Here is a 24,522-nt window from a genome sequence, read left to right as displayed (position 1 = left end):
GCTAGATAAATGTCAGATCATTCTGAATATCCAAGAAATTGATCTGAGCACTGACAGAACAAACTGCACAACTGGAGGGAGAGAAGAAACCACTTTGGGGAAGGTAGGAGGTGTGGAGATGTGGTTTGGGGGAGAAATGGCTTGTGGATGCCCAGAGGGGAAGGAGCCCTGGTGGTGAAGAAAGGTGAATGAGAGGAGAGTGCATACATAGGGATAGGCACAAAGAGAACACTTCCCCAAAGGCATTGCATGGGAGAATGAGAGGAGCTGATTTTCATGAGTTTTTGCAACCAGTAGGGCCCAAAGACTGGAGTTTTAGAGATCCACAGTGTGGCTGGTGTGGAGCCATGAGGATGCTGCCGTGCTCTTGTGGAGAAGGCAGCTAGGTAATCTGGAGGCAGATGGTGTGACCTGAGATGCATGGGGAGAGAAGGTTTCCCCTTCTTGGAGCACATCTAAAGAGGTGACATTGCCTCTCTGGGAATGAAGGTGCCAGCAGGTGCCATTTCTCTCCCCTGCCCCTCAGCATAAGTGCAGAGACACCTGCTGAGGGTGGCGAACCTGGACACTGGCTCTTTAGTATGTATTCCCTGCTTCTGTGCTCTGGTGTGACTGTGCTTCTGGGTCAGACCTGCATCAGTCCCGGCACTGATGACCCTCCCCCAGAAGACCAGTTCAGGTCCTTGCCACACCAGGTCCTTAAAGTATGGAATTTTAAAACTCAGCCAGCTTGGCAGTGATGGAGCCCACAGTGCACTGCACTGCTCCAGGTGGGCAAGCAACCTGGACACAGACAGTGTGAAGGCAGTGACCTAAGGAACAGCTGGGACTCATGAGGGGAGATTGTTCAGTCTTCTGGGAGGGCTTCCCAGCAGCAAGCAGGAATTCATCTCTCCAGGGACAAAGGAGCTGGCTGGCATCATTGCCCTCCCCTAATTACAGGAAATACCACAGCACCAACACTGGCTGCCTAAACTGCTCACACCAAGCCCCATCCCCTGTGCTCCACTGGTACTGCTTTTCTCAGGCAAGTGTGCCAAAGAATCAGTTCAGTGGGCCCCTCCCCCCAAAGACCAACACACACCCCTTCATGTACCGTGTCTACTGACTATGCAGTTCCGCAAAGCTTCAGTTCTAGTGGGAATAGTATTAGTTTTCTTAACAAGCAGACCAGAGCACAGCTAGTTAAAACACTCCATACCCTAGCCAAGGTCCAAACACTCCCCACTGCAGGCAGGGAGAAACTCTGCAGACCACTGACATGAAGGATAGAGTAACGAAAACAAGCAACAGAGTGCATGCAGTACACACTAGAGCTACTTCCTGAAGTACCAGGTCCTGGGCATTATATGACCTTTCTTAATAAGGTCATTACTCTCAGGAGCAGGAAACATAACAGGTTTTACTAACACACAGAAAAAGACAGTGACCTAGACAAAATGCCAAAATGGAGGATTTCATCCCAAAAGAAAGAACAAGATAAGGTCATGGCCAGGAATCTAATCAAAACAGATCCAAGTAACATGCCTAATCCTGAATTTAAAGCAACAATCATAAGGATAGTAAGCTGGGCTTGAGAAAAGCATAGAAGACATCAGAGAGACCCTTACTGCAGAGGTAAAAGAGCTAAAAGCAAATCAGGCCAAATAAAAAATGTGATAACCAAGATTTGAAACCAACTGGGTGTAATTACCTCAAGGATGGAAGAAGCAGAAGAAGGAATAAGTGATATAGAAGATAGAATTCCTGTGCTTGCTTCGGCAGCACATATACTAAAATTGGAATGATAACAGAGAAGACTAGCAAGGCCACTGCACAAGGATGACATACAAATTGGTGAAGTTTTTCATATTTTTACAGAGGGGTGGGGTGGGCGGGTGATGGACATTGGGGAGGATATGTGCTATGGTGAGTGCTGTGAATTGTGTAAGACTGATGAATCACAGACCTGTGCCCCTGAAAGAATACATTTTATGTCAAAAAAAAAAAAAAAAAAAGGAATTCCCTCAGAAGATGGAAAATAATGAAGCTGAACAAAAATGGGAAAGAAAAATCTTGAATCATAAAACTAGACTTAGGGAATTTGGTGACTCCAGAAAGTGTAATAACATGCATATAATGGGAGTCCCCCCAAAAAAGAAGAGCTAGAAAAGGGGGCAGAAGGTTTGAGGAAATTGTAGCTGAAAACGTCTCTAATCTGGGGAAGGAAGAAGACATCTAAATCCAGGAGGCACCAAGCACTCCCATCAAAATCAACAAAAGCAGGCCAACACCAAGACATAGTGTAGTTAAATTTGCAAAATACAGAAATAAAGAAAAAATCCAAAAGCATCAAGACAAAAGAAGTCCTTAACTTACAAGGGAAAACTAATAAAGTTAGGAGCAGATCTTTCCACAGAAACTTGGCAAGCTAGAAGAGAGTGGCATGATATATTCAACATCCTGAATGGGAAAAATCTTGCAGCCAAGAATACTCTATCCAGCAAGGCTGTCATTCAGAATAAAAGGAAGGATAAAGAGCTTTCCAGACAAACAAAAACTAAAAGGAGCTTGTGACCACTAAACCAGCCCTGCAAGAAATATTAAAGAGAACTCTTTGAGTGGGAAAGAAAAACCAGATGCACAAAGACTAGAAAAGAACAGAGAAAATCTCCAGAAACAGTGACAAAACAAGTGATAAAGTGGTGCTAAATTCATATCTATTAATAATTACTCTGAATGTAAATGGACTAAATGCTCCAATGAAAAGACATAGGGTATCAGAATGGATTAAAAAATGACCTATCTATATGTTGCCTACAATAGACTCATTTTATACTTATTTTTTATTTTTAAAAGATTTTATTTTTAAGTAATCTCTACACCCCACATGGGCTCAAATTTACAGTTCTGATATCAAGAGTTGCGTGCCCTACCAATTGAGTCAGCCAGGTGCCCCAAGAGACTCATTTTAAACCTAAAGACACCTGCAGACTGGAAGTGAGGGGATGAAAAAACATTTTCCATGGAAAAGCACATCAAAAGAAGGCCAGAGGATCCATACTTATATTGGACAAACTAGAATTTATTTATTTATTTTAATTAAAAACATTTTTTAAAAAAGATTATTTATTTTAGGCATGAGTGGGAGGAACTGAGGGAGAGGGAGAGAGAATCCCAAGCAGACTCCAGCTGAGCTCAGAGCCCAATGTGGGGCTTTATCCCATGACCCTGAGATCACGACCCGAGCTGAAACCAAGAGTCAGATGCTCAACCAAATGCAACACCCAGGCACCTCCAGACAAACCAGATTTTAAGCCAAAGACTGTAACAAGAGATAAGGAATGGCATTACATCATAATAAGTGGTCTGTCCAACAAGAAGATCTAACAATTGTGGGTATTTACACTCCCAACTTGGGAGCACCCAAATATATAAAACAATAACAAACATAAAGGAGTTCATAATAATGTAATAATAATAGTAGAAGACTTAACACCCCACTTGCATCAATGGACAGATCATCTAAATAGAAAATCAACAGGGGAACAATGGCTTTGAATTACATACTAGGTCAGATGATCTAAACAGTTATATTCATTCAGAACATATCATCCTAAAGCAGCAGAATACACATTCTTTTTAAGTGCACAAGGGACATTCTCCAGAATAGATCACATACTAGGTCACATATCAGGCCTCATCAAGTACAAAAAGATTGAGATCATATCATGCATATTTTCTAACCACAATGCTATGAAACTTGAAGTGTTTCACAAGAAAAAAATCTGGAAAGACCACAAACAGATGAAGGTTAAAGAACATCCTACTAAAGAGTGAATGGGTCAACCAAGAAATTAAAGAAGAAATAAAAAAAAATACATGGAAGCAAATGAAAATGAAAACACAATGGTCCAAATCCTGTGGGATGCAGCAAAAGCAGTCCTAAGAGGGAAGTATATAGCAATACAGGGGGACTTCAAGAAGCGAGAAAGATCTCAAATAAGCAACCTAAACTTATACTTAAAGAAGCTAGAAAAAGAACAAGAGATGAAGCCTAAGGCCAGCAGAAGAATGGAAATGATAATGATTAGGGCAGAAATAAATGATATAGAAACAAACAAACACCCCCCCCCCCCCCCCCCGTAGAACACATCAATGAAACTGGGAGCTGCTTCTTCAAAAAAATTAATAAAATTAATAAATCCCTCACAGACTCATCCAGAAGAAAAAATACTCAAATAAATAAAAACACGAATGAGAGAGGAGAAATAACAACACCACAGAAATGCAATTATAAGAGAATATTATGAAAAATTATATGTCAACAAATTGGACAATTTGGAAGAAATGGATCAGTTCCTAGAAACATACAAACTACCAAAATTGAAACAGGGAGGAATAGAAAAATTGAATAGACTGATAACCAATAAGGAAATTGAATCAGTAATCAAAAATCTTCCAACAAACAAAAATCCAGGGCCAGACGACTTCACAGGGGAATTCTACCAAACATTGAAAGAAGGCTTAATGCCTATTCTTCCCAAACTATTCCAAAAAATAGGAAGGGAAGGAGAATTTTCAAACTGATTCTATGAGATCAACATTACCCTGATTCCAAAACCACTTAAAGACCCCATTAGAAAAGATAACTATAGGCCAATATCACCAATGAACATGGATATCAAAATTCTCAAGAAAATACTAGCAAATCAAATCCAAAGTACATTAAAAGAATCATTCACTACAATCAAGTGGGATTTATTCCTGTGTTGTAAGGGTGGTTGAATATTCGCAAATCAATCAACATGATAGATCACATTAATAAAACAAAGGATAAGAACTATATGATCCTCTCAATAGATGCAGAAAAAGCATTTGATAAAGTATAGCATCCATTCTTGATAAAAGCCCTCAACAAAGTAGGGATAGAGGAAACATACCTCAATGTAATAAAGACCATTTACAAAAAAAGCCACCACTAATATCATTCTCAAGGGGGGAAACTGAGAGCTTTTCCTGTATCGTTAGGAACAAGATAGAGATTGTGCATTCTCACCACTGTTATTTGATGTAGTACCGGAAGTCCTAGTCTCAGCCATCTGACAACAAAAAGAAATAAAAGTCATCCAAATTGGCAAAGTCAAATATTCACTATTTGCAGATAACATGATACTTTATGTAGAAAATCTGAAAGACTCCACCAAAAAATTGCTAGAAGTGATACACAAATTCAGTAAAATCTCAGGATATAAAAATCAACATATAGAAACCTGTTGCATTTCTATACAACAAGAATGAAGCAGCAGAAAGAAAAATCAAGGAATCGATCCCATTTACCATTACACCAAAATCCATAAGATACCTAGGAATAAACCTAACGAACTCTGAAAAGCTATAAAACACTTATGACAGAAACTAAAGATGACACAAAGAAGTGGAAAAACATTCCATTTCTTATGGATTGAAAGAACTCAGTTCCAACTGGGAAAGATCTCAATTCCAATCTCATGGATTAATAGAACAAATACTGTTGGAAGTGTCTATCCTGCCCAAAGCAATCTATACATTTAATGCAATCCCTAGGGCATGTATTTCATGGAGCACTGGGTGTGGTACATAAACAATGAATCTTGGAACACTGAGAAAACTAAATAAAAAAAAATACCACTGCATTTTTCACTGAGCTAGAACAAATAATCCTGAAATTTGTATGGAATCGCAAAAGACCCCAAATAGTCAAAGCAATCTTGAAAAAGAAAGGCAGAACTGGGGACATCACAATTCTGGACTTGAAGTTACATTACAAAGCTATAGGGACTAAGATAGTATTGTACTGTATCCTCAAAACATACATAGATCAATGGAACAGAATAGAAAACCCAGAAATGGATCCACAACTATATAAGGTTAATTAATCTTCAATGAATCAGGAAAGAATACATGCGAAAGAATGAAATTGGAACACTTTCTTATGCCATACACAAAAACAAATTCAAAATGGATGAAAGACTTAAATGTGAGAGAGGAAACCATCAAAATCCTAGGGGAGAACATAGGCAGTAACCTCTTGGACATCATCCTTAGCAACTTCTTTTTCTATTTTTTTAAATGATGTACTTATTTATTTAAGAGAGAGAAAGAGAGCAAGAGAGCACAATGGGAGGGGCAGAGGGACAGGGAGAGAGAATCTCAAGCAGACAGTGCTGAGCATGGAGCCCGATGTGGGGCTCGATCTCACAACCCTGAGATCAACCTGAGCTGAAACCAAGAGTCAGATGCCCAACCGACTCTGCCACCCAGGTGCCCCAGTCTATAGCAACTTCTTACTAGATATATCTCCTGAAGCAAGGAAACAAAAACAAAAGTAAACTCTTGAGACTTCATTAAAATAAGTTTCTTCACAATGAAGGAAACAATCAACAAAACTAAAAGTTAGCAACCTGTGGAATGGAAGAAGACGTTTGTAAATGACATATCTGATAAAGGGTTAGTATCCAGAATCTATAAAGAACTTATAAAACTCAACACACTCAAAAACAAATAATCCAATTAAAAATGGGCAGAAGACATGAATACAGAATTTTTCCAAAGAAGACATGCAGATGACCAACAGACACATGAAAAGATGTTCAACATCACTCATCTTCAAGAAAATACAAATCAAAACTCCAATGAGATACCACCTCACACCTGTCAGAATGGCTAAAATTAACAACATAGGAAACAACAGATGTTGGTGAGGATGAGGAGAAAAGGGAACCCTCTTAGACTGTCGATGGGAATGCAAACTGGTGCAGTCATTCTGGAAAACAGTATGGAGATTTCCCAGAAAGTTAAAAATATGATCCAACAATTGCACTCCAGGTACTTACCCAAGGGTACAAAAATACAGATTCGAAGGGGTGCATTTACCGTAATGTTTATAACAGCATTATCAACAATAATCAAATTATAGAAAGAGCCCAAATGTCCATTGACTGATAAATAGATAAAGAAGAGGTGATATATACAATGGAATATTGCTCAGCCATTAAAAAGAATGAAATCTTGCCATTTGCAATGACGTGGCTAGAGCTAGAGATTATTATTCTAAGTGAAATATGTCAGAGAAAGATAAATACCATATGATTTCACTCATATGTGGAATTCAAGAAACAAAACAGATGAACATTGGGGTAAAAAGAGAGAAAGACAAACCATAAGAGACTCTTAACTATAGAGAACAAACTGAGGGTTCCTGGAGGGGAGGTGGGTGGGGGATGGGTTAAATGGGGGATGGGTATTAAGGAAGGCACATTAAGGAAGGCATTAAGGAAGCACTGGGTGTTGTGTGGAAGTAATGAATCACTAAATTCTACACCTGAAACTAATATTACACTGTATGTTAACTAACTGGAATTTAAATAAAAACTTAAAAAAGAACAAAAAGTAAAGAATTTCATATGTTTTCACAGTGAATGTGGATGATTTTTGATGATTCTTTCTTTTGGATTTTCATTTTCCATCATATTCCACTTGCATGGACATCTAGGAATAAAACATTTGTTCCTTTTCTAATGTTATAGTTTAATTTGAAAATTGATAGAACTGTTTTCTGTCTTGAGGCAGGTTCTGAGCTAATTGGACTGTGGTAGGTGGGTTTTGTTCATCAAAAATAATGGTGAGACCAAATCAACACTAACCAAATCGATTTTGTTTATAACCTTGGGCTTAGTAAAATATCTGCTAATGAAAGGGGTGAGGTATTATTCCTTTAAAGTCTTTCATTTAAGAATATGCAACCCTTTTTGTTTGAAAAAATGAGAGGTGGCCTTTGGCACAAAAACTTGATAGATAATACATCTGCCAGTCATGTTAAGCTGTATAATAGGACTTGATAAAACCATATTTGAAAACTCTGCTCTGACAACTTTAACTTTTCAGATTAGAAAGAGAGTATGTCTCCAAAAACAAGAAACTAAATGAAGAGATCGAGGAACATAAGAAAGTAATTATAGACCTTTCAAAGAGACTCCAGTATAATGAAAAAAGTTGCAGTGAATTACAGGAAGAACTTGTAATGGTAAGGATAAAAAAGAAAACCCTATGGCAATTACTTTATTGGGTCAAATTTGATGTTTAACAGGTTTTTTTCCCCCTCACTACATGCCATGAGATAATAGCACAAAAGTAATTTTAGTGCCATTGATATAAAATTTCAAAACCAGAGATGCTGATTAGAACAAATATGTGTGTAATAAAACCTCTATCCTTTAGAAAAAGTGCGAAAATTAATTGAATTAGTGAAAACTGAATTACAGACTATTTTAGAATTTATTCAGGGCCTGCCCTTCTTCCTTCCTTCCTTCCTTCCTTCCTCCCTTCCTCCCTTTTTTCCTTGGTGCATTGTTACCTAGGTGAGAGGGGGATCAGGATTTATAATCAATAGAGCTAATGATTTCAAAGACTCCCTTTTATAGTCATTTCATACCCTATCATTTTGTTCCCATTCCCCAATAATCCAGCTTTCACACCATCGCCACATTTGTCTTCCTGAGATATTGATCTGATCTTGTCATCCTCACTTTATTAAAAAACCATCAATGTCTCCTTGTTGTTATCAGAATGAAGTTCAGCTTCTTGCCATATAATCTAAGGCCCCTTTTTTTGTGGTTCCGTGTTAACTCTTCCAGCTTCTTCTGTGTACCTTGTGTTCTAACGCTCTTGCTTCAGCCCCTTAGGGTGCTCTTGGCTTCCTAAACACATTGTATATTTTATCTTCTTGCTTCTGCTCAGGCTGTTCATTTTTTTTTTTTTTTGGACCTGTATTGACTGAACTTCTTTTCTTTTGTTCCATTAGTAAACTCCTATGTATCCCTGGTCTGACAGCTTGCAATCTGTGAAGGCTTCCATGATTTCCTCTTTTCCCACCTCCCATCCTCCTAGTCAGAAATTTGCCTTTTCTCAACTTTGTGTTTCTTTCTTTAAAAATTTTTTTGGGGGTGCCTGGCAGCTCAGTGGGTTGGGCCTCTACCTTCAGCTCGGGTCATTATCTCAGGGTCTTGGGATTGAGCCCCGAATTCGGTTCTCTGCTTGGCAGGGAGCCTGCTCCTCCCCCCCGCCCCCCCCTGCCTACCTCTCTGTCTACTTGTGATCTCTCACTCTGTCTGTGAAATAAATAAATAAAATCTTTAAAAAAATTAAAAAAAATTTTATTTATTTGAGAGCAGAGAGAGAGAGCGAGTGAGTGAGCACCATTGTGGGGGAAGGGCAAGGGAGAAGGAGAAGAAGACACCACGCTGAGCAGGGAGCCTGATGTGGGGCTCAGTTCCAGGACCCTGAGCTGAAGACAGATGCTTAACTGATTGAACCACCTAGTCACCCCCAACTTTGTGTTTCTTTCATACTTAGTTTAGCATCTTCATCATAGTTTAGCTTAACACTCACCCAAATCTGACATGTGTTATCTCTCCCAAGAGAATGTGAATGCATTGAAGTTAACATAATTTATTTTATGGATGAAGATTCCACTGTAGCGCTTGCTCCATAAACGATGTTGGATGCATGTATTTGGTTGATGCAACACACTGTGATTCTGCAGTTTAGTGGGAATCCCAAGAGGGAGGGCATAAAATCTAGAGTAATACCCTGTGCCTTCTTTGTCCCCACATGAATCCCTTCTGCAGAGACTTGGTTACTTCATTTTCAACTCTTAGTGATAGCCGTTATTGAAGAAAATGAATATTTTTTCTCCTTGTCAAAAAAGATGGAGACTCTGGCATATATTAAGAAGTGGTGGCCAAATCGTGCTGCTTGTGATGTTGTGATGGGATAAAATTTAAACTCTATCACTTTCAGATGATCTAATGTTATATGTGGTCTTCATTCAACCCAAGATACTCCATGTGTTCTGATTCAGGAACTGATAGTATTGTTCAGTGTTTGGTTACATTTGTAGCTGGAGTACTTTGGATGTCAAGTTTAAGGAAGTTTAGGGCTCTCTGTGTAACATCCTTACTGCCTGTTCACTCTCATGTGCTACCCCAAATTTCACGGGCTATTCTACTTTTTTTTTTTTTTAAAGATTTTATTTATTTATTTGACAGAGATCACAAGTAGGCAGAGAAGCAGGCAGAGAGAGAGGAGGAAGCAGGCTCCCTGCTGAGCAGAGATCCTGATGTGGGGCTCGATCCCAGGACCCTGAGATCATGACCTGAGCCGAAGGCAGAGGCTTAACCCACTGAGCCACCCAGGTGCCCGCTATTCTACTTCTTGACTCCTGGCTCAGGACATGAATCAGTGGTGGAGAAAACCATGTTGGAGCCATTGAGCTGAGTCATGGATTTGGTCTTCTTGCTTATAGACCCTGTATTCAGGATTTTGGAAAGTTAGCCAGAGTTACAACTAAGAGTGCAACAGTGGAGACAGTCACCAATATAAATTGACAGACTTAATCCTAATTTGGTCTTCTAGCATTCCAGTGACTAGATACAAATAAAAGAAGACTGGCTTAATTCACCATGGAGGGTACTAGTGCTTGGTGATGAAAAAATTTCACTTGATGCTAACAGGTTTTTCTTTTTCAACTTTTACGGTTTGGCACATTGGTCTGAAATAAGGCAAGTTAACAGCTCATGGGCAACCTCTGTTGGCTTGTTTGGGCCTCATTCTATGAAGCACCATTGTTCTGATCATAGCGCAGAAGATTGAAGACTAATTGTTTCTGCAAAGCTTGATGGATTACTAGATGTTGTTGCAGATCTGTGAGTAATAGCTCCTTGTTGAAGAGCTAACGATTCAGGTTGCACCTGAGTGATCTACAGTATATATGCTTCAACCTAACTTATTTTCCTATTTTTCATCTCTTAAACCCATAGCTTTAAGTCTTATTTTCTTCCGTCTTTGTTTCTTCTGCTCCTCTTTCTTTTCCCCTTCCCTATAATGAGATTTCTAACTTGTTCTGTTTTCTGATTAGAACTGTTGTTCTCTATCACTTTACCTGGCTGTAATATGAAATTTAAGAATTATTTAATGAAATCTTATTTAATGAAAATACTGTTACTTTACATAGTAAGTACAGTGTTTTTCCTTTTTATAAAAAAATTAATCTAGCACTTTTCCTCAATATATTTTTCTTATACATATTCCTTTATTTTTTTTTCCCCCAATAGATTAGTGGCTTTGGGGTGGGGGGGAAAGTTTTTGAGAAATTTTCTTGAGTTCTCTGTCAAATTAAAATTTTTAAACCATAAAAAAATCAAGTTTTTCTAGTTTTGCACCCTCAAAGCTAGCTATTATTATCTTTGCTTTGAATTCATAATTGGTTTTGACTGAAGATGAAATGACTTGACAGGAAACTTTTACCTTTCGCTTTTGGAAATGAAACTTTGTTTTAATAATATCTCATGATGCTATATACCTTAGTGTGTCTTTCCCATACTTACATTTCTTTTGAATATAATAGTTTCAGTATTTTATAAAATATCAATGGGAAGCATAAATTACCTACAGGTAATTTTTCTCTCCCTTTGAGGTAACAGCTTGTTTTCCAGTCTAGGTCATGTTCATGGTCATTATTCAAGTTTTAGTCTTTATTTTCTCTGTTGCATTGCAATAGAAAATTAAAGCCACTTTCCTCTCTAGGTTTACTAGTGAGATCAAGGTGTTATTATTAATATGCAAAGACTTCAGGAAGTTTTGAGACTTAAAAATAATAGGTGTATAACTTAGTATAACTAAGTGTGTAACTAAGCTTTTTAGAGCTGGAGGGGATCAGGATACATGAAATGTTAATAAACCAGTTGGCAAGTGATAGCTTTTCTGTTTCAGGAAATAAAATATAAATATAGAACATAATTTTGGGGGCACCTGGGTGGCTCAGTGGGTTAAAGCCTCTGCCTTCGGCTCAGGTCATGGTCCCAGGGTCCTGGGATCGAGCCCCACATCGGGCTCTCTGCTCCGTGGGGAGCCTGCTTCCTCCTCTTTCTCTGCCTGCCTCTCTGCCTACTTGTGATCTCTGTCTGTCAAATAAATAAATAAAATCTTAAAAAAATATATAGAACATAATTTTGGAAAGGTCCAAACTAAGTATGTTGAGTCCTTTGTTGGTATTTAAGAAATATAAACACAGATGACTTTATTTGTTATTAATTTATTTTTTTTAAGATTTTGTTTATTTATTAGAGAGAGAGAGAGAGGTAGGGAGGGAGAGAATGAGGGAGAGGGAGAAGCGGGGGCCCGATCCCATGAACCCTGAGTTCATGACTTGAGCTAAAGGCAGGCACTTAGCCAACTGAGCCACCCAGATGCCCCTGGATGACTTTAATTTTACTTTTATATTAATGAAATTCCTCCTTTTCAGTGTATGGTTTTGAACGATATGATTGGTAAATGAATGGTATATTGTTATTATGTTTAATGCCATAGAATTAATAGAATTTAAATATAGGACATCTAAAGATTTAACAAAATTAGTTTTGTGTTCTGTGTTATACACTATCGAACTTGACTTTAAGAAGTTTTGATTAAAATTGAACTATTAATTTCACAATCTATGAATTTAATAAAGATTTAATCAACTACTAAATAAAACTGACTTTCTAATTTAAGTTGCTTGGTTATTATGCTTATTAAAGTCCATCAGAGTCTCAACATATCCAGTTGGGTCTTTTAGTCATTACTGTGAGTATTTATATTTGCTTCTCTTGAACCAGGGGAGCTATCATTTTAAAATTGGTATTATTAGGATTTGCTTTGTGCTTTCTACAATGAAATTTTTTTAAGTCCATCATTTCTTGAGATTTGTTTTTCTGCCACTCAGTAATATTTAGTTACAGCTCTAGGAGAGACCATATATTGAAAAGGGAATTCTAGTTCTCATGAGGTTTTGTTCAAAGAATATTTTATTCTCTAAAGAACTTGTGATTGAAAATGGTCAAGTATATGCTTTTTCCCTATACTTTGGGGGTTTAAATGATTATATAATACAATGATTGCTAGCATTAGATAGGATTTTAGAAAGCACTTTGATTGCTATGCTTTGTGGTAAAGTTAATGTTTCTTGATAATATTTTTGCTTCAAATGATCTGTTAGGTTTACTTTAGAATGACATGTCTCTGATTTTGAAGGAGGTATTAAAAACTAATGGGCTAATAAATATTCTGTTCTGATTTTTTACTAAAAAATAGTTGATTCCTCCAGGATAAGAGTAGTATTTGTATATGAATATTATTTTTGCTAATATAAAAATCACTTTCTGTCTTTTTTAGTGCCCCTTAAAAATATAATACTATTAAATAATACTCACTGAATGTGTATGTGTGTATATGTGTGTTTAAATTTTCATTATATGGCTGGCTTTCTAAATTTATAATATGGGCATAAAGCTCTTTTACTAAGCTTTTTGAAATTTATTTTTTTCCTTTTTTTCTTATATAAGTTATTAAGTTTTGAATATTCAATCTCATCTTTGACCTGGGAAAAAAATAAAATGTGTGCGTGTGTGTGTGTGTGTGTGTGTGTGTGTGTGTGTGTGTGTGTTTGAGAGAGACAGAGAGATGTTTATCTGTCAAGGCCTATATTCAGTTTGGAGAGTAGCATCTGTAGAAAAATAAACTAATTGTAAAGCCATGTATGGGAGGATGACATTTTGTCTTATGATGCAAGCAACTGGGACCACAGAACACTCACATCATGGAAGGAGCATAGGCAAACAAAGCAAGGAGGGGAAGAAATAATAAACTTTTATGAAGAAGTAAGAGCTATTAGTTATCATTAATATGATTGGGGGAAAGCTGGTGACCATGATAGCTGACCAGATCAAAGTCAGTTCAGCTGAGCAAATTCCTTGTGTCCTACAAATGCACTGGGTATGGAATGGTTTTTAGGTAGAAGATATGATGAAATGGTGAGACATAATATGTGATGCTGATTATAGGTTCTGACACTCCCCCAGTTCTGCTCAGAATTCCTTCATAATGGGTTCAAATATACTTAATCATAAGTTTTAAAGCTTACTTGAGTTAAAAATGTTCAGAAATTTTAAGGATTGTGTATCACTGCTCTAAAAGTTCAACCTATGTTTAAAGGGCGAATTTCATTAAAAGATGTAGTGATTAAATAAGAGTATTTATTTGTTACTTACTTGTTTTCCTACTATTTTTAACCTTATTAACAGTGTCCCTTAACTATTTCTACTGTTATTTAGAGCTTGAGTCAACTTTTCCCACTGCAGATCGGCAGTGCCCATCATTTACCATTTTCTAGGTAGGAATATTTGCATATTTTTTTATATGTTTCCTCAAGAGCTGGCATTAGAAATTTTTATTTACATGCATATCCATTTTTGATATTCATGCATGGCTAGTAGAAAAGTGAGTGATGTGTCTTCGTAGGCTCAAAGAAAGATATGAAAGGAACAAAAAGAATGACACATTAGATTAAGCCAGAAATTCATTCATTCTAGCAGTGTGTGGGATAGAGTATACCAAATATATGTGGAAATATGATGTCGGTGTTTGTCATCTCATTGTGCTTCCTGATTAAAGGTAGTTTATAAACCACCTTGACTCCTCTTTAAAAATACATTAAGGTCTGCATGTCACACATTTTCCTGACTTTCTTTTGATATTTTAATATATTTAGTCCCCTGTATACACTGCTTAGATTCATTATGACATCTAAAGTAGTCTTTGGTTCATGGTGAGTAATAATAAATATTCATCTAAATATCATCTGGTTACCCAACACAGCATTAAGATACTTTGATTGCTAGGGTAGCAAACTCTTTATGTGGATTATGTCCGAGGAAAAAGAAGTGGGTCCCTTTATCCTACAGGTTTTTTTTTTTTGGAAGATTTATTTATTTATTTATGTTAGAGAGAGAGAGAGAGAGAGGATGAGTGGGGAAGGGACAAAGGGAGAGGGACAGAGAGAGAATCTCCAGCTGACCCCCGCCTGAGCGGAGAGCCTAATGGCGGGGCTTCTGGGGCTTCACCCCATGACCCTGAGATCATGACCTGAGCCGAAATCAAAATTGGTTGCTTAACCAATTGAGCCATCCAGGTGTCCCTTATCCTATAGTTTTGCCTTTTAAACTTCTGTGGATGTTTAGAATTATAGAATTCCTTAAGTCAACAATGTAACATTTAACCTAAACCTACTCTTTATGTCAGATGATAAAACTTAGAAATTAGAAACTTAGTATTTGTTCTTGCTTGGCACTTTCTTTTCAACCCAACAGTTTGTTTATTAAGCAGATAAATTCTGGTTTCATTCTAGAATTTTTTTGTACATTGAAGAGCTATTAAAAGAACTAAGAGCTTTGGTAATAAAATTTAAATGTAAGTGCAATCCACATTTCAGAAAAGCCCAAACACTTAACTATATGAATGAGGAATGAAAGCTGCATTTATAAAACCAAAATGATTTCTTGGGAAGAAAAATTGTCAACTGTGAAACAATGACAGTTTTTCTTGTCAGTAGTTGGTTCATAAACCTAGTTATTACATCTAAGTTGAATCTCTATTAAAAGTCTATTTAGCCAAGTAGCTTTGTAGAAAATTATACTACTACTAATTATGAATATAATAGCAACTTTTAAGTATAGTTAGTTCTTTTTAAGCCATGTCATTGGTCAAACCTCTTCCTTTATTTTTTGAAAAATTTTTCATTAGTAGTATTTCATGGCTAATTTGACATAAAATTTGTTTTTAAACTGTAATGGTTTTGAAATTATAGTTTATTTTTTAGTCAGGATTGAGCCCTATACTTGAGAAGGGAAGAATTATTGTTGACTAGGAATTTAATTGAAACTTTTTATTAAGATCACTCCAAGTACATAGTTTGGCTTTTTACATGTATATTTCTGTAAATTTTTAGTCCCTTGATATTAATGAAGAGTTAGCCTCCGTCAACATATATCTTGGAGATAGATTGATCTGCATTTCAATCCCAGCCCTATCTCGTAATAGTTGTGTGACCTTTAGTGATATTATCCTTCTGAATCTGTTTGTTCATTTGTGCTAATAATCTTGACTATGGAGGATTTTTGAGGAGAAATAAAGATTTTATATATATAATATTTATAATAATTATATTATAATTATATATTTTATTATTTTATAATTACATTTTATACATTTATAAAATATATTCGTATATAAAATTTATATATTTATATATAAGATATATATTTTGTATAATAATTATATATTGCATGTCTATATAGTATATACATAACAGGGACATTTTTGTGTGTGTGTGTTTGCATGTAACTTGTGAATATGATGCTGGCATTCTTCTGGAGATATAATTATGTGATAATACTAGGAAAACACTGAATAAGAAGACTTAGGAGACTAAACCTTTAGGATATTAAAACATAGGGAATAACCTCTGGAATAATGGTATAAGGAGCTTGGTGAACTCTCTTCCTAGAAAAACAAAAATTTCACTGATGAAAAGTTAAAAAAAAACCAACAATCATATAAAGCTCTGAAAATTGTCCTAAGGGCAAAGGAGAAAGTATCATTTAAGAAAATCTACTAATCATCAAAATTAAAAACCTTGGTCCTTTAAAGGACAGCATGAGAAAAATAAAAAGACAACTCACAGAATGAGAGAAAATATTTGCAGATCATATATCTGACAAAGGAATTTTATCCAAGATATATAAAGACCTCTTATAATTTAATAATAAAATCCACTTGAAAAGTGGACAAAAAATCTGAACGGAGACTTCTTCAAAATTCAATAAACACATTAAAAGATGCTTAGTATTATCAATCATTGGAGAAATGCAAATCAAAACCATGATAAACTATACTAAAAAAAATTAAAAAAACAAAATGACATGTCACACATACTTGGATGATTATAATTAAAAAACAGGTAGTAACAATTTGTTATTAGTGGGGATGTGAAAAAATTGGAATTATCAGACACTACACTTGAGAATGTATAATGATGCCCCCCACTTTGGAAAACAGTTTAGAAATTTGTCAAGGAATATTATTCAGGCATAAAGAGAAATGAAGTACTAACCAGTGGTTCATTATGGATGAACCCTGAAAACATCAGGCTAAGTGAAAGAAGCCAGGCACAAAAAGCCACATAGTGTGTGATTCCATTTATATGAAATGCCCAGAGAAGGCAGATCTGGAGAGCTAGAAAGCACGTTAGGGTTGCTGAGGGCTGAAGGGACTGAACAGGGAGTGATTGTTGATGGGTGTGGGGTTTCTTGTTGATGTGATGAAAGTGTTCTAAAATTGATTGTGATGTTGGTTGTACAACTTGAATCTATTAAAAAGCACAGAATTGTGTATTTTCAATGGTTGAATTAGATAGTATGTAAATTATATCTCAAGCTACTGAAAAGAAGAAAATTGATCGATTTTCAGTAAGAACCATGAGAATCTGTAGCATTTGAATGGTGGTCTGTTCCGTAATCCCCTTTTCCACCCTACTCTGTGTTATTGAAGCTGTGTCCGGGCACTGCAGACAAGAAGATGGGTGCTTCCTCTCTCCTTGGCTCTTAGCAGGGGGTTATGATTTCTTCTGGGGAGAGGCAAACAGCTGTAATATCTCATGCCTCAGAGCCCTGTGTTGCAGCAGTTCTACTCCAGGCAGGCATGGGCGAGGGGACCAGATCGCTCTTCTTCTACCTAGACCTCACTTGTAATGCAGAAGCTCTACCCCAGTCTTGGCAGGCCAAGAAAATTGGGGCCAACTGCACTCTTCTTCAACTTCATTCTTCTTTCCAGTTACTTCCTTTATCTCTCCTTCCCTTCTTATCAGGAAATGGTTGTCTAAACTTCCTGTTTCCACTGACTTCTCTCTCACTCAATTAGGACCAAAAAAAGTTACTACTACTTCAACCTATTCCAGTCTGAGTTATAGCAGATTTCATTAAGGTCACCAATGACCTCTAAGTCCATTGAACACTTCTTAGTGTCCATTGTGCTTGAATATTCTGCAACACTGGACATAATTGACAACTCTGTCCTTCAAATGGTCTCGGTTTCCATGACACTATACTTTTCTGTTCTTCTTTTTTCAGTCTGCTTTGCTGGTTTTTTATTTTCTAACTTTTTCTTTCTTTTTTTTTAATGTTCAGTTGGTCGACTATATAGTACATCATTAGTTTTTGATGTAAGGTTCAATGATTCATTAGTTGCACTCTGGAGTTCCTTAAGGCCTTGTCCTAGGCTCTTTCTCCTCCAGCCAAATGCTTTCCAGGCAAGCCTCAGGTAGTATCTGTAGGTGATTCCCAAACCCATTCCTGACTTCTCTTCTGAGCTTTATGCCATTATGCCTAGCTGCCTCCCCTATTTTTCAATTTTATTTGTTGTTTGTTAATTCAAATATATTTATTTAGGGCCTGTAATTTTCCAGGCATTTATGCTGGTACTGAGAGTGTTTTCAAGGTATTTCAACGGAATATGATTGAAACAGAATTTGTGATTTGTACTCTCTGCCAAAAAAAAGCAAGCAAGTAAATAAACAAAAATACCCCAAATAAGACCTTCTCTACCACCATTGTTCTCACTGTACTACTGAAATCTGCCAGTTCTTTTAGCCTAAAACTTGGGATCACTCTTGACTCTTCCTTTTATCTGAGCATGGACCCAACTTCATCAGTTCTATTCAATCTGATCCAATTAAATCAAATCCAATTTAATCCAGTCAGTGTAGTCTACCCCAATTCAGTATCACCAAGGGCCTGGCCAGTCCATTTTCTAGGTATTCTGCCCCCCCCCCCCCCTTTTCCTTTTCACAGCCGAGACCCTAGCCTATGCTACTGTTACCTCTTGAGTCAACCTCTGCAGGCACCATCGGGCAGTTTGCCACATGACTGCGACCTTGCTCTTTTAAAGTGTTTCCTAATTCCTCTCTGTCTCAGTTTTCTTATCTGTAAAGTTGGGATAATAACAGCCCTTCCCTCTTGGATTGCCATGAGGATAAAAAGGATTATTATGTATAAATTAGTGCCAGGCACCAAGGCCTCAGTAAATTGTTATTGAGACCTTATACAGAATTACATTAAACCAAGGAAAAGGTATGATTAAGACAGAAAGAGGTTTATTAATAATAGATTTGAATGGGGGTAATTATTAGCTTGTTTATACTTAGCAATGCTGTATATATTCACACAAATCTGCAGCTCTTATAATACATGACCTTATTATGTGTATATTGTTTTCTTAATTAAAAGGCTAAGAAGCACCAGGCCTTTCTAGTAGAGACATGTGAAAATAACGTGAAAGAATTGGAATCGATCTTGGACAGCTTTTCTGTGTCGGGCCAGTGGACATCAGGTTAGTTGAAGGTATAAAATGACAGATGCATCTGTCAATGTTCCAAAGTCACTACATTTTGGGAATTCTGCAGATGCCTCTTCCAGTCCCTCATCTCAACATGTTTCGATCTGCTGACATGATAAGAGCAGTTCTCACAGCAGTCAGTTGGCCTAGCTGGCTGAGAAAGGGTGACGGAATGTGGACCTGCTGTTGTCCTCCCAGAACTTGATTTACAAGTGTTGGGGTCTGTATGGTTGGACAGACAAGGGCTCACTTGCTGTGTTCTGAATCCAACTGAGAAAAAAGTCCTTACAGTATACCTGCAAGGGGAACAGATGTTTCCATCAAACTGAGCCAAATTCTGAGGCAACCTTCAACAACTTAAAGGTCATGCATTCAAAAGGTTATGTAGGACACAGCCTGTAACAGCGTGCATATGCTAAGCCGGTTTTCTCCTTCACTTCCTATTACCACACTACACTCTCCAGACAAGAGTGCTTAGGTGAAACATTTTGGTTTTCGTATTAGCACGGTTAATAAGATAAAGAACTATAAAAATTGTGTATTAGGTAGGCATATTTTGGGAACTAGAAGCAGCACTAGCTGGTTAACGAATGCTGTCCATGATTTCGACTTTCTTAATTTTTTTTTTGTGTATATGCCATTATGTGTGTAATAGGAACTTTGACCTAAATCCTTTTACTTTGCTACCTCAATTTTCTTTTGCCAAACCCTCAGCCTCGAATTACTGTTTTTTTCTGACTCAGTTGTATTCTTCAAAAGGCACGTAAAATTAAATTCATTACAATTTAAAATTGAGCTCCTAGGCTCTATTTTTTAAGGAATCAAACAGATTTTGGGCCAATTAGTTCTTTAGGAACTCGTAAGTTATAGAAAGTGTGTCATGCTTGAAAAAGCAGAAGGATATGACCACGGCCCATTATTACTTTATGGATCTGCAGATTTGTGCCGGTGAGCTATTAGAGATTTATTGTGTTTTATGATTATCTGGTTTTTTGGGTCTGTTTTTAGCCTTCCTACTAGTTTAGCAGTCTTTCATGAAATGAACTTACAATTTTTCTTAAAATTTAATCTTTTACCCAAAGCATTAGTGTTTTGTGGTTTGTTACTGTGAAACAATCAAGGTATATAATGGGGACATAAAAAATATAGATATCCAGTGTTCAATTATATTTGCTAAAGCTTTGGGGAGTAAAATTTTCTTTTGTAATTGTACTGTTTTATTATTGAGCTATGTCTTTGCTTAATGGTTTTAGGAGCTTTAAAAATTGTTAAATTATTATCTTAGTATATATTATGCTTCAGTGTTATTTTAAATATTTCTTCAGAGCTGAATTCAAAAAACTAAAAATAATGCCACATCTTTTTTGAATTTTAAAATGAAATAGTTGATAACAAAGTAACTCACAGGCTATTGCTAAGCCTTTTGAAGAAGACTATTAAAGTTTTTCCTTTTCTTTTCATCTTTTTAACTCCTAGTTTTCCATATGTAGGCACAGCCTATATATTATAGAGAAAGGGTTTCTGGAAAAGGGACTGTATGGTGAATTAGTGATTTTTGTATTGCTGTTGAGTTGTTTTGTTTCCATATGGTGCTGGTTATTCACTCTTTCACCCACCAAGAACCATTCTTCCCTGATCTGCCAGAGTGAAGTCAGGTCCTAAGCAGGTAAGCGTGTCAGCCAACATGCCAGCAGGAAGAGATGGCACTCTCTAAAGAGTTGGTCGGAAGAGATTTTAATCAAGAAATCTATGGAAATGTGGACAGGATAAGAGAACCAGTAAGGTAGGGTAAGACAGGGGCACCTGGGTGGCTCAGTCAGTTAAGCGTCCAACTCTTAGTTTCAGCTCAGGTCATGATCTCACAGGTCATGGGATCAAGCCCCCCCTGGGGCTCTGCACTCAGGATGGATTCTGCTTGAGATTTTCTCTTTCTACCCCTCCCCCCACTTGTGGGCACATGCGTGCATGCGCATGCTCTCTCTCTCAAATAAATCTTAAAAAAGAAAAAAAAAAAAAAAAGATAGGATAAGACAGCAAGAACAAGCCAGAGCGGAAAACCCATGCCTAAGCCTAAAGGGTCCAGTGGAGGGCACATTGTCACCATAGTCTGATAAAAGCCACAGGAGCTGCCTGACGAGAGCTATGGCTGCTAAAAAATGAGGAACACATTGGAGCAGAGGAAACAGAAGAAATAAATACCCTGACAATCTCTTCTTTCCTTTTGTTTCTTTCTTCCTCCACCCTCTTGATCACCTGCAGGTATACTCACCACCCAAATCCAACCAGAAGCCAGAGGGCAGAGGAGCCCAGATCATGCAGTCTCTAGAGGTCAGCCTTCACCACAAGGTGAAACATTGTTTGTTAAAATAATTTAACAAAACCTGTCACTTCTGGAAATACCTTGATGAAATTCTCTTCTGATGAACCCTTCAGAGAGTGCCAACTCTCTTCCTGCTGGCACCCGGGCTGATCCACTTACCTGCTTAGAACCTGCTTTCCCTCTGGACCTGGGCTTCCATGAGGCAGCCATGGGAGACTCCGATGGACTCCCTTTCTGCTTACGCTGGTTCGGGGTGGGGTTTTATTACTTCATGGAGGGCTAGTTGTAATAAGCTTTATTGCTTAATATGGAAGGACCTGCACAATTAGGATTGTCTGCTGTGTCAGGCCTCGCTTCGCCTCCATGAAGATGAACAAATATTTTGCTCCTCACAAATAAGGTCACATAAGAACTTATCCTAGACTAACTTGTCCTCTGTGCCTGTGTGATATAAACATGTATATGTCTCACAGTATATATGTTTTTGAGGACAAGTCTGTTTCAAAGAGAAACAGGGTGTTACTATGTGATGATAGGGCAGCCTTAGAATATGTTACAGAATTATTCGGTCACCTCCAGAAAGGTTTTCCAGAGAGATCCTCTGCTTTGCAGTATGGGCAGTAGACAACAGTGCTTAACTTCCTTTTGTTACCTCTTTCTACCTTTCAGTTCAAGATACTAGTAGCAATCCATGGTAGAAATTTCGATGGTCACAAAATTTTTTATTGTTGTTATTTGTTTGTTTTATTTTTACTTTTTAAAATGGGGTGAATGAAAATTATTATCTTGGATGAATTTTCATCCAGAGTTGGCATGAGCTGCCAGCTGATCTTTTCCCCGTCTTCTTTAGCTTCTGCCGTCGGTCTGCTACGTTAAATGTTTCTGAAGTAACAGTAACCCATCCACTTCTCTTCGTGTAGCAAATGAGGCCAAGTTTCAGTTAGTGTCAGACCTTCAGGGATTTATTTACTTAGAGGATTTGCCATGATTTTCTCATGGGTGATCAGTGTGATAGTTCACACCTTGTTTCCTAGTGCCTCCAACCCTGCTCCCTCCGGCTGCCTTTCTTTCCGTCCGTCCTGCTCCCCACTGCAGTCTGTTTTCTCTGTAGCCACCAGGATGATCATTTGAAAACCCAAGACAGAGCATGTTATTCCTTTGCTTTAAATCTTCCTGGGCTCTGCATTTCATTAAACGTAGAAGCTGAAGTACTAGCAATGGCTTGGAAGACTCAACATGGTCTGCCCCTGTCCTTCATCACCCCCTTTGACTTCCCCTGTACCTCTCTCTGCTTTGGCCCCTCTGGCCTCCTCTTGCTTCTGGAGCACACCAAGCATGCCCTTGTCTTGGGGGCCATTGTGCTGGCCATTCTTTCTGGAAACTTACCTGGAAAGTTCTTTACTTAGTTGTGTCTGCATAGCTCTCTCTCATCTTTTCATTTTATTTATTTAAAAAAAAATTTAAAAAGATTTTTTATTTTCTTAAGTAATCTCTACCCCCAACGTGGGGCTGGAACTCAGAATCCCAAGATCAAGAGTCACATGCTTTACTGACTGAGCCAACCAGGCCCCTCTCTCTTGTCTTTGTAAATCTATGCCCAGGTCTCACTCTGATGAAGCTTACCTGCTACTCATTCCCATGCCACTTGTTCTCACTACCTCTCCCTTTTCTCTTCTACTTCTTTTCTTCCCCATAGCACTTATTGCTGTCCAACATTTTTAACACACTACATGGTGCATTTTCTTATCTGTGTTAGTCAGAATTCTCTGAAGAAACAGAACCAGTAGGATAGATGCAGGAATGGCTCACGTGGTTGTAGAACCTGGGAAATCCCATGACCTGTTGTCTGCAAACTGAAGACCCAGGAAAGTCAGTGGTATAATTCAGTCTGAATCCAAAGGCCTGAGAACCCGGGCCTCCTGGGGTCTGAAGGAGGATTTGGAAGTCCCAGCTTGAGAAGAAAGAGAATTTGTCCTCCTCCTGCCATTTTGTCTGTGATGGGGGGATAGGGAGGCAATAGATTGGATGATACTCGCCCATATTGGTGAGGGCAGAGCTTTCCTCAGTCTACGGATTCAAATGCTAATTTGCTTCAGAAACACCTTCACAGACACACCCAGAAACATTTTGCCAGTTATCTGGGCATGCTTAGCCCAGTCAAATTGACACATAAAATTAATCCCGACAATATCCAAGCTCCATGAGGGCAAGGATGTTTGTTCCTTTTATTTACTAATGTACTTTAAGAAGCTAGAAGATTCCTTGGCATAAAGCAGTCACTCAGCAAATCTTGGTTGCATATTAATGAATAAAAGTGTGAATGAATTAATATCAGGTCAAAAGCCCATTTTGCATTTTAATTTTTGAGGTTATAAAGGTAGTCATGGGGCACCTGGGTGGCTCAGTGGGTTAAGCCTCTGCCTTCAGCTCAGGTCATGATCTCAGGGTCCTGGGATCGAGGTCCCCATCGGGCTCTCTGCTCAGTGGGTAGCCTGCTTCTCCCTCTCTCTCTGCCTGCCTCTCTGATCTCTCTCTCTGTCAAATAAATAAATAAAATCTTGAAAAAAATAAAGGTAGTCATGGAGTTTCTTTCCAAATTATAGCAGCCTTTTGGGTAGCAGTCCATATGGAATCATCAGGAAGATTGACCTTAAGTGGAAAAGATGTGTGATCTTCCATGGGCCATAGAAATAACTTGATTGCATACTATCATCGGCTAAGATAGTCTCAATTTGCTTGAACAGGGACATTTATTTCATATTTCTGCTTCCTACTGAAATTGAAGCACTACCGCTGTTCTTATCTCATTTCTTTTCTCGTGAAAATTCTTCTAGTAGGGTGTATGTGGGGAAAAATCCTTTCTCACTTTGAACCTATGTAGTCTTTCTGCCTCAAGTGTTTCTTCTAAAACAGTTTCA

General features: G+C 37.7%; 1 protein-coding gene and 1 non-coding gene across 2 annotated transcripts in view; both read left to right on the top strand.

Moving 5' to 3' along the window:
- CCDC171 (coiled-coil domain containing 171) overlaps window positions 1–24,522 on the top strand; it is a 300,537-nt gene that overhangs the window by 82,745 nt on the left and 193,270 nt on the right. The window contains exons 10-11 of the mRNA XM_046023926.1: window positions 7,906–8,044; window positions 19,176–19,278. Coding sequence (XP_045879882.1) covers window positions 7,906–8,044; window positions 19,176–19,278 — 242 coding nt within the window. The remainder of the gene's footprint in view (window positions 1–7,905; window positions 8,045–19,175; window positions 19,279–24,522) is intronic.
- LOC123953644 lies at window positions 1,749–1,856 on the top strand. The gene has a single exon (XR_006820907.1). It is a non-coding gene; the product is annotated as a U6 spliceosomal RNA (small nuclear RNA).

This window comes from Meles meles, chromosome 11, assembly GCF_922984935.1.
Source record: "Meles meles chromosome 11, mMelMel3.1 paternal haplotype, whole genome shotgun sequence".
Classification (NCBI taxonomy): Eukaryota; Metazoa; Chordata; class Mammalia; order Carnivora; family Mustelidae; genus Meles; species Meles meles.
This window is presented reverse-complemented; position numbering and strand designations above follow the sequence as displayed.